We start from the raw sequence: 17,146 nt of genomic DNA on the forward strand, positions 1-17,146 counted from the left end.
CCTGACTGACCTCATTCATCGACGCCTCTGTGAGAAAGATGTCTGTTCTCCGTGTCTTGACAACCTCCCGTCTTCTCTTCACATATACCAGCTGCTTTCCCGACCGCAGTTTTTCACTTTTTGCCACACACACGGCCCATCTGGGTAATTACGAGGTACAGCTGACGAAGCTACCTCTCCTTTTTTATTTACCACTCAGCTTGTTGACAGCACAGACAAGTTCTGTGTGTGCATCCACCGTACACTCACCAGCTTTTAGCAGCTAAACTCTCCCTGATTAATAGTTTCCATGCAAACTGCAATCTTATATTGTAGCTGCTCTCGTTTCAATTAAATCACCTGGCCAGTCAAAGGATGCAATTGTCCATGATAATTGCAAGAACCTTGCGAGAAATTGCCAAAGCGAAAGCTCACAATTATTCTGTCCATTTAACATCTTACCTCAGATCCTAAATTGATCCCTTTGGCGTCTTCAGGCCTTCATTTGCAACGCTGTTGTGGTTGAAATAAACCATGTCATTTTGCCTCCTCTGGCTCTGTGCTGAAGTGGACTGAGCAGGGATAAGAAAGAGCCAAGCTTCAAGAACCAGAACAACACACCTCGTTGTACCTGCCACCCTGTACTTACCAGGTTGCACTTGTGGTTTGCTCTTATCTAAGCTGCTGAAGCCTCAAGCAGGTGCTGTGTGGTGAACTTTTGGTCCCACAGTGCCACCTATTGACGAAAACTAATTCAAGAATTTACAGTAACATATGCAAAGGGTTATTTTAGCCCAGAATTGCCCTTTTCAAGCTTCTGATGGCCGAATTAATCAGGTAAATATTTTATTTTCTTGTGCTATTTCCTGTCTACAAGAAATAAAGAGGATTAAACCGCAGAACGATGAAAAACAAGATATTCAATTTCACCGAAACCTCTCTCCATTTGCTGTGAAATGGCAGAAATAAGTTATTCAGCCCATTTTGCCCAGAAAACTAGTTGATTTGTCTGTGATGAAAATGTCCAAATGTTGCTGAGGTCACCAGAGGGGGACTTCAGCGGGGAAAAGTGACTCTGATCGGACTGAAGCAGAACAAAACTATCAAATCTTTCATCATTTCCCACTCTCTCTATAACCTTATTGTGCTGGTGGAGCTGAGGTCTAGACATTGTGGAAAAGGCAACAGCCATCCATCATGTCTGATTATGCCGTTTAGATGTAATTGCAAACCCTTAAGGATTGCTCTTCCATCCTCATCCCTGCACACACACACACACAAATGCATGCGGACACACACGCATCCCCATTGCTGGCACAAACACACACACACACACACACACACACACACACACACACACCTGCAGGGGAGAGAAAGGGTAGAATATCACTGTTGGTTCTGCAGACAGAGAGCCAGAGAGAGGGAGAGCAGGCAGCCACCTCCATACACATTTCACAGACAATCAAATTAGAGCTGGCGTTCGATACATCACTGACAAATTGTTTATTAAACAAAAGGCTTGAATTGCAGCATAACTGAGAAAGATTCGGGAGAGAGAGAGAGAATAGACTTTTATGTGTGTGTGTGTGTGTGTGTGTGTGTCTGCAACATATTATATGCCCACATAAGGAAGACAGGTTTTCACGTCACCCTCATTCGCACAAACACACCATTTATGTCCTTTTCTACAATGGGAGCCTCATCGTTTAAAACACACTGTGAGGATATAAACTCTGGAATAAAACAGTGTCAGTGAGGTCACGAGTGGAGCATGGAAGTAACACCATTTGATTCCCAGTGGGGCCACCCACGTTCATGTGGCACTGTGAAGCACTTTGGTTAAAAGCATCCACCATATGGTATGTTAATGTGCTCAGATCATTTGTTTCCTGTCATCTCCCCCATTGGAAAGAGAGGAACCCAAAGGTCATATGGAAGAAGCATAATTAATAAACAGGCAATCTGAGGTGAGTGGGAAACTCCATCCGGAAGAAGTTGACATGTGCAAAGATGCTGCACATTATGCAAATGTATAACACTTCAGATTCCCCTCTGAAAAGGCTTTAGAATGGAATGGATGTCAAACTGGATATTTTAAAGGAAATCTGACTAGGTTCACTCCTTCATTAAGTATAGTCAGATTCACTGGTTTGCAAAAAAGCATTAAACATCAAAAACATGTTGAATTTCAAAAGTGTGTAAAAACACCCATAGAAACCTGGATTATACTGCGTGGAAATCCATGTGAAAATCTATGATGTTATGATTCTAATGTTCAGCATGCTAAACGCTGATAGTTTTCTACAGCTACATAACTAGTACTGTGATGTGCAGTCACCTCCTCATAGCTCCAAAGCTCCACTTCCACGCAGAAGAAAAGAAGATAGAAATAGAAGAAAAACAGGAGTCAACACTAGTGATGTTTTGCAACGCTGGAGATAGCTCTTGGCGATTAAAGGAATGAACTTTGATATTCACTGTTTCTTCTAGACTAGTAAGTAAACAGCTATTAATGCTACTTTCAGCTATGTAGCAATAGCAAAACTTACAAATAGCTCCTTTAAAGTGTTCATGTTGTGGTCAGGAGTCAGGTGTATCATCCTGAATGCTGAATATTAAAGATCCACCTTTTTTAAAGGCACATAAAAAATAAAAAATAAATTCTCCCTCTTTGAAAAATCCAGAGTCTATGAATATGTAAAAGTTTCCCTACTGGACACAAGACATCTCCTATCTTTCTGAAAGGTCAGTTCCTCCTGTATGTGCACGGGAGGTTCCAGGTTTCTACAACGCACTTGTGTTAGCTGCGTATCGGACCACGACTGGCCTCCAGATAAACTGTGATGTCACAAAATCCTGCTCAATGTTTACGCATGTCAAACTGAGATTTAAGGTGAGCACAGAGAAACTCAGCAGATGACTGTGAAAACAGCCTCCTAGCGTCAAACTCTGCACAAATGTAATTATGCACAGTGAAGCTAGAAGTAACAATAATCATAACACGTTTCTGAGTGGGGGGGGGGCTTTAAAGACGATGTAAAGACACACTCTTTGTATTCTGATTTTGCACCATGGCTACAAAATTACACCTTTACACCTTGCTCCTCCACATTCCTCTACACCACACACTTACACACATGCACAGAGACACATACCGATACTAAATGTCTATATTTAGTTCTGCCACTAAGATAAACCATTAAAATATTTTGGTGCACCTATGTCTCTTTTAATTTGTCACCTCACCACACAAGGTTTAACTTAATTGTGATATTCTGGTCATGTGATAAAAGATGGTCAGATTTAAACTCTTTACTGTTACGATTCATCATCTAAGTGCTTCCTAATTGCACAATTAAACTAAATTTAAGAAGGTACACAACCAATAAACTAAATATCATCAGCTCTACTACAGGAGAGAGATCAGATCAGATAGCAGGGAAAATGAAAAGTAAATCCCTTGAGAGAAACTTTGGAGCCCAGGATGTAGGGCGGAGTAGGAGGCTAAAGGTCAGCTCCTGATTCTCCTGCCGCTGCATTGTCCCTCTATGACACCTGTCAATCAACCGGTGCTGAAGACCTTTATACCGTGACAAAGGCCACTCGCAGGCTATTGAGCGAGACAACGATCCCTTCATGAGAAATGTCATGGATGTAGTGATAAAAAATGAGGTCAGCCGTGTGCGGAGCAGGAGCAGCCTGGGAAAGCTTCTAGCTCATGTCAAAACTCCAGAGTAGGAGTGTGTCACCGTCACACTCGCCATGCCACTGTGGCTTTTCGCTAAATGATACAGCTGTTATTGCCAGGGGATCATTATCCCATCGGTGTTTCTGTGTGAGCAATGTGCAGATGTGTGTGTGTGTGAGTGTGTGTGGCTTTGTGTGTGGTCAGTAGGTGACGTGGTGTGATGCATGTCTTTAATAACAGTCCATTACCTCTCTGCATGAGTGTGTATGTGTGTCTGAATTTCCTTTGTATGTGAGCCGGTGCCTGCGCTTGTGTGTGTGTTACTGCATGTTCCTGGGTGTGTGTGTCCGTGTCCCCGCGAGTGTGTGAAAACAGAATGTGTGTCCTTGTGTGGAGATGTGTTGGAAATGGCTGCTGATGGGCCGTGAATCAGAGCCACGGCGTGCTGTTATTTCATGTTGCTCCCACCGGGACGGGCCGAGCAACCAGCCAGGCTGCTGTCTGTTATCCCTCACCCGGAGGTTCACTGACCCCAACCATATTTTTCTTCTTCCCCTCCTTTGTTTGCACTTTCCCTTCCCTCCCCTCACATGACTTGCTCCTTCTTTAAGACCTTCTCACTTTCTCTTCTCGCTCTGACACTTATTATTCTCCTGCCTCACTCGTTTTGCTAACCCATATTTCATCTTCAACTTCACCCTCCTGACGGATCCACACATTTGCTCTCTTTTAAAAAATTGCCAACATACCAAGATAGTTCTAAGCAGTGGCACCACAACTGATGCCAGCTTCTAAAAACACATGCCAGTACATGTTGGAAGGCAAAATTTCCCTCAGAAATATCTCCCTGTCCCACGCAAATCTATTCAGTGCTGTGTGAACGCTGACAAAACGCATAGAAATCCGCTGATCTTGAACGCTGCTCGCCCACCACAACAGCAGGCTATAACTAATCCATCTCCCACTACATGTTTTTAATGAGCCTCCATAACTGTAATCCGTATGGTGCAGTGCAGTGAGGGCCAAATGAAGCTCTTTTTCCCCGTGACTTTGTGCTGTCAGCAAAACCTGATGAGGGACGTGTGTGTGTGTATTTGTGTGTGTGTTGCTGTCACTGAGCATCTGTGTCGTCGGTGTGCCCATCCCGGTTGTCAATTTTCCATCTGGTGGATGTGGGATGAGTGTGTGTGTGTGTGAGGATGTGTGTGTTTATTGTTTAAATAGAGGATCTGTGTATTTACCTACATCCTCCTATCCCTGGATTATTGGAAACAGAAGCTGATGGGAGTGGCAGCAGTGTGTGTGTGTGTGTGTGTGTGTGTGTGTGTGTGTGAGGGAGCAGAGGTAGAAGCTGCCAGGCCCCTTTCAGAAACCCCCATTGGGGCCGCATTAGGGCCCTCTGGGGGCCAAATTAGAGGCCACTAACCAAGTTAGAGATCGGCAGCAGAGGGGGGCCTAACTGGCAGGGATTGACTGATTTCACTCCAGCCCTCTGAACTAACACACACGCATATACACACACCTCTTCTCTTTGTTTTGCAGCTGATCAGCAGAAGATAAAAGCCAGTTCCTGACAATAGCAGCCTCTCTGTTGGGGAGTCTGCAGGGAGATCCTGACAGAGGAAGAGCTGTAATGTATTCCTGTAGGTCAACCCAGATTAGTGTGTCTGAATCAAGGGGAAGTGACTTTAAAAAACCCATTTAGAGTTTAGAACGGGAGTTTCTTTCAATGAAATCTCATTATTGTTTTTATCCATATGTTCTTACTGGAAAAAAGTTCAACAAGTACGGCTGTAAATGATGAGAAACATAGATTTTTTATTGTTTTTAGGGTATATGCCTGTACAATGACTAATGGATGGGAATATCATTAAAAGAAATTTAAAAGAAAGAATAATTGAAACGAAGAGCAAAGTCACCATTTCTCCATATTAAATTTAATCAGAGAGTTTTACATAAAGTATTCCCATAATGGCTTTCTTTTATTTATTTTATTCATCATCATTTTAAAGAATAAACCTGCCAATATTTTATATTTTCTTTATTGTCAACAGATTCCATGAAAAGCTCTGTGTATCCAAATCATGATACTGTGTGTGTGTCATACAGCTCCACTGGGTGTCATGTTCCTTCATTACCATCAACGCGGGCACTGTAGTTTATTTTGAGTCAGTCCCACATACACCATTCTACTGCTGGAAATACTCAGACGTGTACTAATCCGCCAGAGAAAATAGTGCCTAACAAATGCACTATTACTTCCTATTAAAGTAACTCAAATTTTTATAGGAATAAAACAGTTTTCAGGGCTTGGAGCTGAGTTCAACAGACAAGTTGGAAAGGAGTGATTGAATTCTTGTATCTAGTTTGTACTGCATGGATGTATTTATGTTCTGCACAGTTGGCTTTGCTCTTTTCATTTGTTGACAGCAAGAAAAATAAGGTAAAACACCAGCTTTTAATTCGAATGGAGATCCAAGAGTTAAAAAAATAAAAGTAATTATATCAGGCTGAATTTTGAAAAGTACACAAATCTGGTGCATTTCAGCCAAAAGCATCATATACTGTGATTTCAGTGGTAGAATAAGCACATTTAGAATATTTAAAGAGAGCAGTGCAGAATAGAAACTTTATTTCTATGTGTAACAAAAAAACTTAAGTGGTAAAGAGATTAAGAGGTTAAACAGACCTGCCATTACTGAATACTCACCAGTGCAAGATTTATACCAGGTCAAGTGAAAGAAAAACAGGGCATCTCAACCCATATGCTCAAGACACGCCCCTTGCTTCCTGTAACATGTCACGCAAACAAACACACACGCACGCACGCACACGTGCATTTGGAGGTGGTGACATTTGTGAAGTCTCACAGAAGATGGTCATTAATCTCAGTTTTATGAGTGACTCTGCTGAGCTCTGCAGACTGTTGACCGCATCGCCTCGACACTCAAGTCCACACAGCACAAAAAAAAAAAAAAAAAAACCCCTGAGGGTGTTGATTGATTTGCCTCATGAGGGCAGTGAAAGCCACTCACTGTTAGGGTCGGGCAGGTTTCTGTTTATAAATGTCTTTGTGCATTAGCATCGTGACAAGTGGAGATTTGGCAGACAGCATTGTCTGCCTCAAAAACATTTAAAGAATTCATTTTTTGCACTTTCCATAGTTTTCCACACAAGAAATGTAGACATGGTTATTTAAATTAAATGAATTTCTTTATGACATGAGTCTTTGCCGAGTTGAGAGACTGTAACAGCAGCCAAACAGCTGTCATCTACTCTGCAATTCTGTTTAGTGAGAAGGTTGAAAGATTGAATCCTTCAGGCTGGACTCCAATCAAGTCATTAGGAGAAGGTGGAGCCAGTGCCAAGTTCCCATTCCTGAGTTTTGGTCAAAAGATCATAGCAGCAGTTCCTCCTGAACGCACCAAAACTCAGGGTTTTGTGTGAGAGGTTGTGATGGGGCTCAGAGAAGCAGTTTTGTTAGGATCTGTGCTTCTCTTCTCATGTGGGAATCTTTGTGTAGCCTCACAAAACTGGTTTAACTTCAGCACCAATGAGACTCTGACACAAATCCCACAAGAGGAAGCGACAGTGAGCTTACAGCTGCCGAGATCACCGCAGACCGCAGACCATCAGTCAAACCGGACAGGACAAGGTGATGCGCGTCGCTTTCCTGTCAGCTACCGGCTCAGGAGCTACCAGCTCAGGAGCCCAGCTGTCAGCAAGCAGAAACCGGCCCGGCCTCTCGTGGAGCACATGCAAACTTTTCAAAACCCTGAGAGATCAGAGGCCAGAAAGCTGACCTCAGAGCAGCTGGATCCGAGGGAAACTGTCCTTGCTCCAGAGTTGTTAAAAGGCCCAGATCTGAACCCTCCTGTCAAGCAGGAATCCAAAGTACTTTGAAACCTTTCTTTTTTAATCTATTACTTCTACACAGTCTCATCAATCTGTCCACCAAATATTTTCAGTGTAAATGAGTGTGAATGATTTTGTAGGTGCTGGTGAAGATAGAGCAGCGGGTGCCTGTGCCAGCTGACAGTGTGGCAGTGCGCTGCGGTGAAGGAGAAGTCACCATAGAGGTCAAGCAGAACTTCCTAGGTAATGGCTGCTAGTTACTTGTTTGAATAGATCGTGTGTGTGTGTGTGTGTGTGTGTGTGTGTGTGTGTGTGTTTGTGTTTTTTGTGTGTGTGTGTTTGTGTTTTTTGTGTGGAACCAGCACGGGTCCATTTAACATGCCTTCTGCTCTGATGTCAGTAAAAGACGGGGCCAGGTTAGAGGCCCGAATTGGAAAATTGAATGGAACGGTGAAGATGGGACACTCAGTGCTTATTACTGCAAATGGCACAGACTATGGACTCGGCGATCAATACTGTTTCCTCTTATTTCTTCACTCCGAGAAGGGGCATTCTTGGTACTCAAATACTGACTCTACAGCGTCGCATTAAGAAACCTTTTTATTTGTCCTGTAGTTGAACCTGCACTTGCCGTGAGTGTTATTGACTGGACCAGGAAAAGAAATGGCCTGGGGTAATGGTCTTGATTTAAGCTGTGCCTTTTCCTCTTTGTTCTTAGGAAACGGTCAGTTGATCCGTCCCAGTGATCTGACCTTAGGAGGCTGCGCTGCGCTAGACGCCGCTGACCACATCCTGCACTTCCAGACAAAGTTACAGGGCTGCGGCAGCACAATGACGGTGCGTGGCTTTCTGCCTCATGTCCAGCAATTTTTTTTTCGGTGTTCTCTGTAACTGCTGTGTGCTTTCTTTAGATGACCGAAGACGCCCTCATATACTCCTTCTCCCTGATGTACTCTCCAACACCCATTGCCAACACCTTCATTTTCAAGACCAACCAAGCTGAGGTGGTAATTGAATGCCACTATCAAAGGTAAAGGTCTGCAACCCTGCAGAGACCCTGCTAATGTTTACCTCTCTATAATGCCATCCTCTCTCTACTCTTGCCTATCTTTGCGATGAAGTGTATATTCTTCTCCCTCAACGAGCCCCTCTCCAGTGAAATGCCCGTCCTTCCTGTAATTGTCCTCGCAGGAGGCATTATGTGAGCAGCGGCGCCGTGAGGCCTACCTGGAAGCAGTTCGCCTCAGACATGCTAGCAGAGCAGCAGCTGCACTTCTCCCTACATCTCATGACAGGTGGGGGACACATAAAAAAAACTTAGAGCTGATGTTCTGGAAAAAAAAAAAAAAAAAAAAAACACAAACTTTGATTTGCGGCAGGCGGTTTGACTAATTTCCCCAGCGAAGGGCATAATTGCAATCACTCGAGGCCTCGCAGACTTTGCCGTGACTGTTAAAGATGCTAAACAGCGACTTGATAAACAGGAGTGAAACTTTTGATGCATGGTGATGAGCTGAAATTACATGCCTTGCAGGCTGCAGCTGACCCAGCAGGGTCACTTGCACAATAAAGAGATCAATAAACAGCTGATTATGTCTTCTAATTAATTCCAAGCTACACACGGCAAGACGGTGACTGCACCAAATCGCTCATCTTGAAAAGTCAGCCTTGCAGAAGCTCACCGCATCTCCTGTGATTTACTTGCATGGACTTATATGAAGTTATGAAGGAAATGATGGAAGTTTTAAACGAGTTTTTGCAAGCACAGACCCTCATCTGCGTTTCTTACCCAGGTTAATGATGATGTAATCCATTTATTGCCTTCTTTAAAGTCCTTTTCTCTTGTTGTTTCTGTACCTATATTCTATTCCCTGCTGCTGCGCTGACCCTCTCTTCCCCCCCATGGGCATCATCTAATCAGATTGATGGCCCCGGCATTACTTTTCCACTTATATTTTTTCCCTTCTGTATTTAATTAGAGGACTGGCAGTCGCAGAGGCCTTCCAGTGTTTACTTCCTGAGTGACGTGATGCACATTGAGGCAGCGGTCCTCCGGGGTCACCACGTTCCACTGAGGGTCTATGTGGACAGCTGTGTGGCCACTGTGAGCCCCGACCCCAGTTCCCAACCCAGATACCCCTTCATCAGTAATCATGGGTGAGAAGCTGTGGATTAGTGTACTTGAACAGGCCGCAAACAGACACTGCATATAAACAGTCAAGTGGATGTGTTTGTCTAAAAGAGTCAGCCGGTCATAATAATCAAGAGTTATGTTTGAAAAATACATATCAAGCGTTGATTGTCCTGCAAAGAGATGGAATGTGTTTATGAATATGATCCCAGTGCCTGTGTTTTGCCATATAAGGTGTTTAACTGATGCTAAGCTGACAGGAGCCAAGTCTTACTTCATGCAGAGGAGCCAAGAGGATAAACTTCATTTCCTGCTGAAAGCCTTCAGGTTCAACCAAGATCACAGGAATTCAGTAAGTACAGTGAGTGTGAGATGTGTTTTTTATACACTTTAATAAAACTACTGATCATGTAGACATTTGACTTTTTAGGCAGATTTTCTATTTCAGCCATCTGGTGTGTTTTGCAGCAGTCAAGGTGTTTCTTTAACCTTTTTTTTTTTTTTTTTCCTGGTGTTCTGTTAGTCTCTTACGTGCTAAGTTGGCACGTCATATATACATTTATAAGTGATATTTGATGGTGACACTGTCCTCGGAGGCTTAGGAGTTCAAATACTTTCCAACTGAGGGAATGAACGCAGTCTTAGGTAACGTTAAGCTCGGTAACTATGATGGACTGAATAAGCTAAAATGGAGCTGTGCCGTTTAATATAAACCAGTGTCAACTCAGAAAAACCTTTTGTGCATCTGTACATTACTGCTTTGGATGAATCTTAGCCAAATAAATTCTAAATGCAAATCACTGCTTTAAAAATCCATCAGTGACTTTAATTGCCTTTTTAAGAGTACGGTGCAAAACGTAGTTATTGCACAATACAAAAGCCTCATATATATGTACATATAAGTTTTACATAATCATGCACTATAGTTTCAGCAGTACAACATGGACTGTAATGGGATGCAAAGTGAAATAATTGAGCTTAAATTCCCTCTCAGAAATATTTACATCTTCCAGTAAGACTGGGTGGGTTCCTGTTGAGTACAGTCAGAACACTGTACATACTAGCAATGTTAGCATGTGTAAGGTTTCAGATAGAAATTGAAATATTTGAATCCAGTAATTTTAAGGTAGTGTGTGTTTAGTGAAGCTAGCATGTGGGGAACTTGATGTAAATTTGTAGAGATGTAGCCTGTGCAATATTTTGCATTGTGGTAATCCATGTTTAATACTGCATGTAACTTTAAAGCTCTACATCACGTGCCATCTGAAAGCAACAACGGTCTCTGTTCCTGTCGACTCGCAACGCAAAGCGTGTTCATTCCTGAGTGAGGCGAACAGGTTAGTTCCTACAAATGGATGGGTGTTTTTTTTTTTTGTTTTTTTTTTCCTCCTGCATCACCATGACTTTAATGCTATGAAAAGCTTTGCTCAGCCTCTCTCTCTCTCTCTCTCTCTCTCTCTCTCTTTAACCGAATACATTTTTTGGCTCTGGACAGATGGGTGGCATCAGGTGGAGACAATAAGGTGTGTAGCTGCTGTGAAACCAGCTGCAGTGAGCGGAGATGGAAAAGAAGCCTGGCAGCAGATGCTGGTACAGTTTACAGAAGCAACATCACATTACACACAACATGAATCCTCAACATTTGATGCTAACCCATGCCGGAGGGGGGTTTGATACCATCCCTACGGAGCCCTTACATTACGGTTATTAAAAGACTATCACAAAAAATGTACTTTTATGTGATCAGGCCAAACTGACCTGCATGGTCCTAATCTAGCAAACCTCACCTTTTTATATTAGAAGTGGGTATTTTTTTAGCAACCCAGTGTGAATTAAATCACCCCCACACTAATAGATGAGCAGAGGTTCCGCCCATGTTTAGACAAGCTTACTTGCTTTCAGTTGGCACACATGCTGTTTATGCATCTTGGGAGGATTGATTTTGAGTTAATCCCTTTAATTGTCCAACCAATCAGTCGTGTCGTGAATGGTTGACTCAGCTGACTAAATGCACTAAGTAGATTTTTCTTCCCCCTGCTATCCTCCCCCCTGTTGGACTTGGAAGGTCTTCCTCTAGATCTGCAGTGGGAGGGGACGGCTGCTCTGGGCCCCATCCTGCTGGAGGAGCTGACGGAGGTGTCGGAGTTTCCCCCAGAGCCGGTCTCTCTGCTCCAGACACATGAAGTGATTCAAGCAGGTAAGACGTGCACTGGTGGTTTTTCACACATGTAACAGTATAACTGGAAAATACATTCAAATTCACTGTTTCTTAATCACTAATGCTAAATACTGTGACTAATAGGGCCGATAATGTTTGTCTTCTGCTCTCTCTCCTCTCCATCAGCCTCTTATCCATCGATAGCCCTGCTGTGTGGAGTGGGTGCAGCACTGGCTGTGGTGTTGCAAGTTTTTATGGGTGCTGTCATTTGCAGCAGGCTACGCAAGCCAACTGGACATGCTGTTTATACCTGATTGAAGACAATAAAACATTTAGTACAAGGCCTTGTTTTTCTTTCTCTCTCATTTTGCACAAAGCAAAAGTAATATTGTTTTTTAATAGTTTTTTTTTTTTTTTTTTTTTTTTTTTTTTTTAAGGCTGAAATCAACCATTTCAAAGCCTCAAACTCGACCTCTGTGGGTTGTTTTCAGAGTTAAACTAACAGTATTTCTCTGCAGGAGATGGCTGTGTTTGGTAGAATCTGTACAGTCTGTTGCTCAGGTGCATCTGCACTGCACTCCAAGTGTTTGCATGATAGGGTTAAAAGCGGTCAAGTCGTAGTGTGCAAGAAATACCTCACTAAATATGGTTTGCAAAATGTACAGGGCTGTTGATAGAACATTTAAAGGGGGGGGGGGGCAGATGGGGTGGCCGGTGAGCGACCATTATATACACATTAGTGTGAATAATAAGTACTGTACACAAACATGTACAAGGTCTGAAATGACCCTGAAATGGCCTTTATGTTCAATTCATGCATGGATGATTTGTATGGTTAATTTTTAGGGAGCCTGCAGCTAGTCCAGCCATTGCCCCAATCTCAGGGAGATAATTTAATACACACCATTACTACAGAGCTGCCATGTAATTCACTTGAGCTGCATGAGATTTTTACCATCTTTATACTAATATACATGTAAAACAAAGAGAAATAGTGTAAAGTAGTGCCATTGGCTCCATGCTGCGAGGTAAAACATAAAGTACCATCCCAGTAACAATAGTCATATTTTAGCTTCAGGCCATTTTCGGCTCTTCCCTTTAATTCACCCCCTCCAGCTTTCTACCAGTGGCGGAGTATTCGTGAAATGGGGCTCATCATGAACTGTTGCTCACAAGCCCAGGAAGACGGATAGACATAATTAAAAAGCCCATAAAGGCGAGAGCAGGAGCTTTTATTACAGTAATATGTGAAGGCCTTGGTTTAATGGGGTGTTTGTTCCCGTGTGCAGGGCTGGCGGCTGCGCTAGTTTACTGCCGGAGTGATGCTGACCCCCTCCCATCCCCGGCACACCAGAGGCTAATAAAAAGCCATACCTAATGATGCACCAGCAGGACACATGACAGCGACAAACATACACACTCAGAGGCACAGTGATAGACACACACCCACAAGCCTCTCCCGAAAATGAGTCATTGAGGATGTGGAAAAAGGGTCTTATTGTGGTTTCAGGTACTGGAAAAAGAATAAAGGACGACAGAGAGAAGGGAACAAGAATAGATTGGTCACTAGGTGCTACTTTTACAGTGCAAGGAAGCACTATTTGCTCTTGCTGTTCCACACACTGCTGAACACATTAGACAGTTTACAGCAGTATATTTAACTTTTTTGGCTAACACTGGCTCACACTGACACCTTTAAGTTCATTTAGCAAACATGTGAGCAAACATTTTGCCTGTTTACACATCCAGAGCAACATTAGCATTCATTAGCAGTGTTTGTGTTGCTCTCCACCAACACTGACTGGAAATATCTGGCTCTTTAACAGCTAAATGCTCCATTACCTACATCCACCAGCTAGTTGCTAACTTTATCTTTTAGCTATTTGGTCTTTTGATCTGCTGCAGCTGGAACAGTGAGACTGAACCAGAGCAGTAAAGTTGCAGACTGTAAAAACCAAAACAATGAGCTGAAAGATGCTAAAACAATAATAATACTCTGTGGGTTACTCACAGCTAGGATCCCCTTTAATATTACACACTGATATTTGACCTTTTGTTGTTATAAAAAAATATCGATCAGTGCACCTTTAAAGCTTCATCAGGACATTTCACAAGTCCAGGAGGCGAAGAGTTGAGGAGGGGGAACAAAAACATACAGAATCACATACAGAAAGGCAGTGACTGTGTAATAATGTCGGTTGTGTGGTTCCTTCACAGTAAAGGATACCAACCGGGCACAGAGGTGGACCTGGACACCTGAAGACACTTTCAGATGCAGGCTGCTGAGACAAGTGTCTTTTGCTTCTTCCACACAAAACTCGCCTGTAGCTTTACACAGAGTCAATAGAGTGGAAAAGGTGTTAATGTCTTGTTATGGTCACAGAGGATCATCATCATCATCATCATCATCATCATCATCATCATCATAGTAGTGGAGATGATCGCCCACCCACAGATGTCTAACGGTTATGGCGGCATGGACCCAAGTTGACAAGCAAAATGGCCGGGTCCTGAATCAGCCATTTTCTCCGACAGGATGTGTGACCCCGAGGGCACAAGCCAACACACATACACGTGCGCCTCTACTCTCATGCACACACTAAGACACATGGACCATCAAAAGTAATGGTGTGTGTCCAGTGGCAGGCAGGGAGAGAGTCCTCTCATGTCTGGCAGCCTTAACGATATTATTGCTGTAGATGGAGCGTGCTGGGGAATATTGTTCCACACCATTGGTATGCTGCAGACGTCCACTTGTACCACACACTGGTGGTGATGACAGAAGTTGGTATTAACACCAGACCTGTTGGTTGATGCCTTTGACAACGGACCACAACATGTGGATTCCTCCTCGAGACAAGAAAACTGCAGTTATTTTCAACTGGAGAGTGGATTTATGAGCATTTTTATTTATTTCTTTTAACAAAGACAGACATGTGGGACCTTTATCAAAGAGACGGTGCTGTGTTATTACAGGAAACCTTTGAAATTCGAGGCAGACATCTCTATCATTTACTAGAGATACTATCTGACATAAAACATTCACTCCTTTAAATTTGAATAAATATCAAAGGCTGTTTAATTTAAGCCATGAATGCTCATTGTGTTATTATATGCCTCTGATACAGATTGTAATAATACATCTGTGTCTGCTCTGGGGGAATGCACATACTCACAAACATGCACGTGACCTCTGTCCAGGCCCATAATTAACCCTCTTAATTAATAGAGAAAAAAGTTGCTAACGAAGGAAATGGATTTAATTAGCCTGGTCTTAGCCCAGACACACGTGCACGCCATAAAGCACGCACACGTGCACCCACACACGCACACAAAACAATTAAGCCTCTTTTATCCTAGCTAATGGCTTCAGTGACTCAGAGCCTTTCTCATTAAGACTATCAATAATATGCTGATTACATGCATCCACTGGTCTCTTTTATCAGGGCACAAAGGGACGAGAGTGTGTCTCTGAGGTTTCAGGGGTGGGGCGGTCTGTCTGCGCGACCTTATCTGCTAAAATAGACGTTTGAATTGTTTGGCTGGAGAAGCTAAAAGAGGCTACGCTTTGCCGTGTCTTTATTTTCTGCAGTTTATCTTATCAAGGAGGCCACTTGCGTCTTTCACAGGGAGGAAATGCCTGTGAAGTTGTACTGCTGAGGGCTTTATGGGGGCAAGATAATAGACTGAGGAGTGACGGTGGCTGTAATGCTATAGAACTGTCTGCTTGTCTGATTGTGTGCCACCACCTCTTGCTGACTAGGTTCTTGCCTGTGGAACTGCTTATCTGTCCATCTCTGTTTCTATGTTTTTTAATCATATTTTAACACAGATTTATTATTCAAATTCTAGATTAACAAGCAATACTGCAAGATAAATCTTTAGGTATATAGCTGTACATCAGCCTCAGACCCAAAATAGCTCTGTATTAAAAGCAAAAAGCACAGGGCCAATTTGGTTAATACATCCATTAGTCTGAAGGCTTATTAGGTGTCAGAACTCTGCATGGTGGCTTATAATACAACCAGACAGAATTTCACAACTCTGGAAATGCATTCTCAGTAGGATGATACAAAGTAATCCATATGTGCTTGTATGTATTTGATCAGCTAACGTGAATGTTTCATTGCATGACGGCAAAACTTGACCAAGGTCCAATCGTTTCTGCCAGGTGAACCTGCAGCGATGTCATGGGAAAATAAGGAGTCTGTCTGAACGTAGCCTTACCCTGTCTGACCAGAGAAATAGAAATGTCTGCATGATGTAATGCAAGCCAACTCAAGAGTCCTGCAACAAATATTATCACTGTGAATTTTTATTCATGCAAGTGGCAGTGCTGGCAGTTGACGGTCCCTGTGATGGCCGTATCCACAGCCACATGATTGCAATAGAAACATGGTAATATGCATCCAGGCTCAACCGACGTGTTTATGGTTTCACACACTCTCCCACAACATGACCACAGTCTTTGTTAGTTTTTTTGCCGTAACTTAAAGTTACATAAAACACAACCGCAATTTTCTTTGTATTGAGTTTTAGTTAATGTTTATGTTGTTTTTCCCCCTTTTCACTTCTTTATCCCTTTATCATGAACTTTTAATCCATCTTTCTTCTCGCCTCTCTATACACGTGTGTGTGTTAGACAGACATAGTAAAATAAGACAGACAGGCGTCTGTCACACAGGCAGGAAGACAATAGGTCTGTGCTTTGACCTTCAGTCTCTTCCTGTTGTAAGAGACACTGGGGACGCTCCCGGAGGAGGAGAGAGGAAAGCAGCAGTTTGACCTGCAGTGCCACACCTTCACCCCACTATACTGCATCCCCAAACATCCCTGATGGCGGCTGTTGCACTGTCTCTGATCTCCACTGTTTTCCACTCGATGCTATTGTGAGATTTGTTTTTCATCTAAGTTCTAAGGGTCTCGTGAGACCACCTATGGAGCTGACAGACCGTCCTTTGTTTGGTTACCAGCCTCCTGAGTTTGCTCCAGATAAACCTCGTAAGTGGACCTTGAATTAAGATTTTTTAAACGTACTATTCCAAGGTCAGGAATTGACCAAAGTCCAATTCTGGAAATAGTAGTGTGACAAAAGGTCCATCTGCTGTCAAAAACCATGACATGTGAAGACAGTGCAATAGAAAAAGCTAATAAGTGAGACTTTGAGTCAAGTCAACAGAGCAAAGTAATAATAAGAAAGTCTATCTGTTGTGAATTTGTAGTGTCCAAGTCAAAATCACCCTAATGATGTCATTAAGGCTATCCTGTCATACTTGTCAAAGCTGCTCCACACACACTGTTCAGCTGCTCCCAGAGTATCATCGCTCATGACCAG

General features: G+C 42.9%; 1 protein-coding gene across 1 annotated transcript; it reads left to right on the forward strand.

Moving 5' to 3' along the window:
- The first annotated feature begins 7,062 nt into the window (after nucleotides 1-7,062).
- Nucleotides 7,063-12,148, forward strand: LOC130165395 (zona pellucida sperm-binding protein 3-like). Its single transcript, XM_056370631.1, has 11 exons — nucleotides 7,063-7,561; nucleotides 7,663-7,765; nucleotides 8,241-8,359; nucleotides 8,434-8,552; nucleotides 8,714-8,817; nucleotides 9,502-9,679; nucleotides 9,888-10,005; nucleotides 10,899-10,990; nucleotides 11,149-11,243; nucleotides 11,719-11,850; nucleotides 11,998-12,148. The coding sequence occupies exons 1-11, from the start codon at nucleotides 7,124-7,126 to the stop codon at nucleotides 12,123-12,125; spliced, it is 1,626 nt and encodes a 541-aa protein (XP_056226606.1). The 5' UTR covers nucleotides 7,063-7,123; the 3' UTR covers nucleotides 12,126-12,148.
- Nucleotides 12,149-17,146: the final 4,998 nt, after the last annotated feature.

This window comes from Seriola aureovittata, chromosome 24 (assembly GCF_021018895.1).
Source record: "Seriola aureovittata isolate HTS-2021-v1 ecotype China chromosome 24, ASM2101889v1, whole genome shotgun sequence".
Lineage (NCBI taxonomy): Eukaryota > Metazoa > Chordata > Actinopteri > Carangiformes > Carangidae > Seriola > Seriola aureovittata.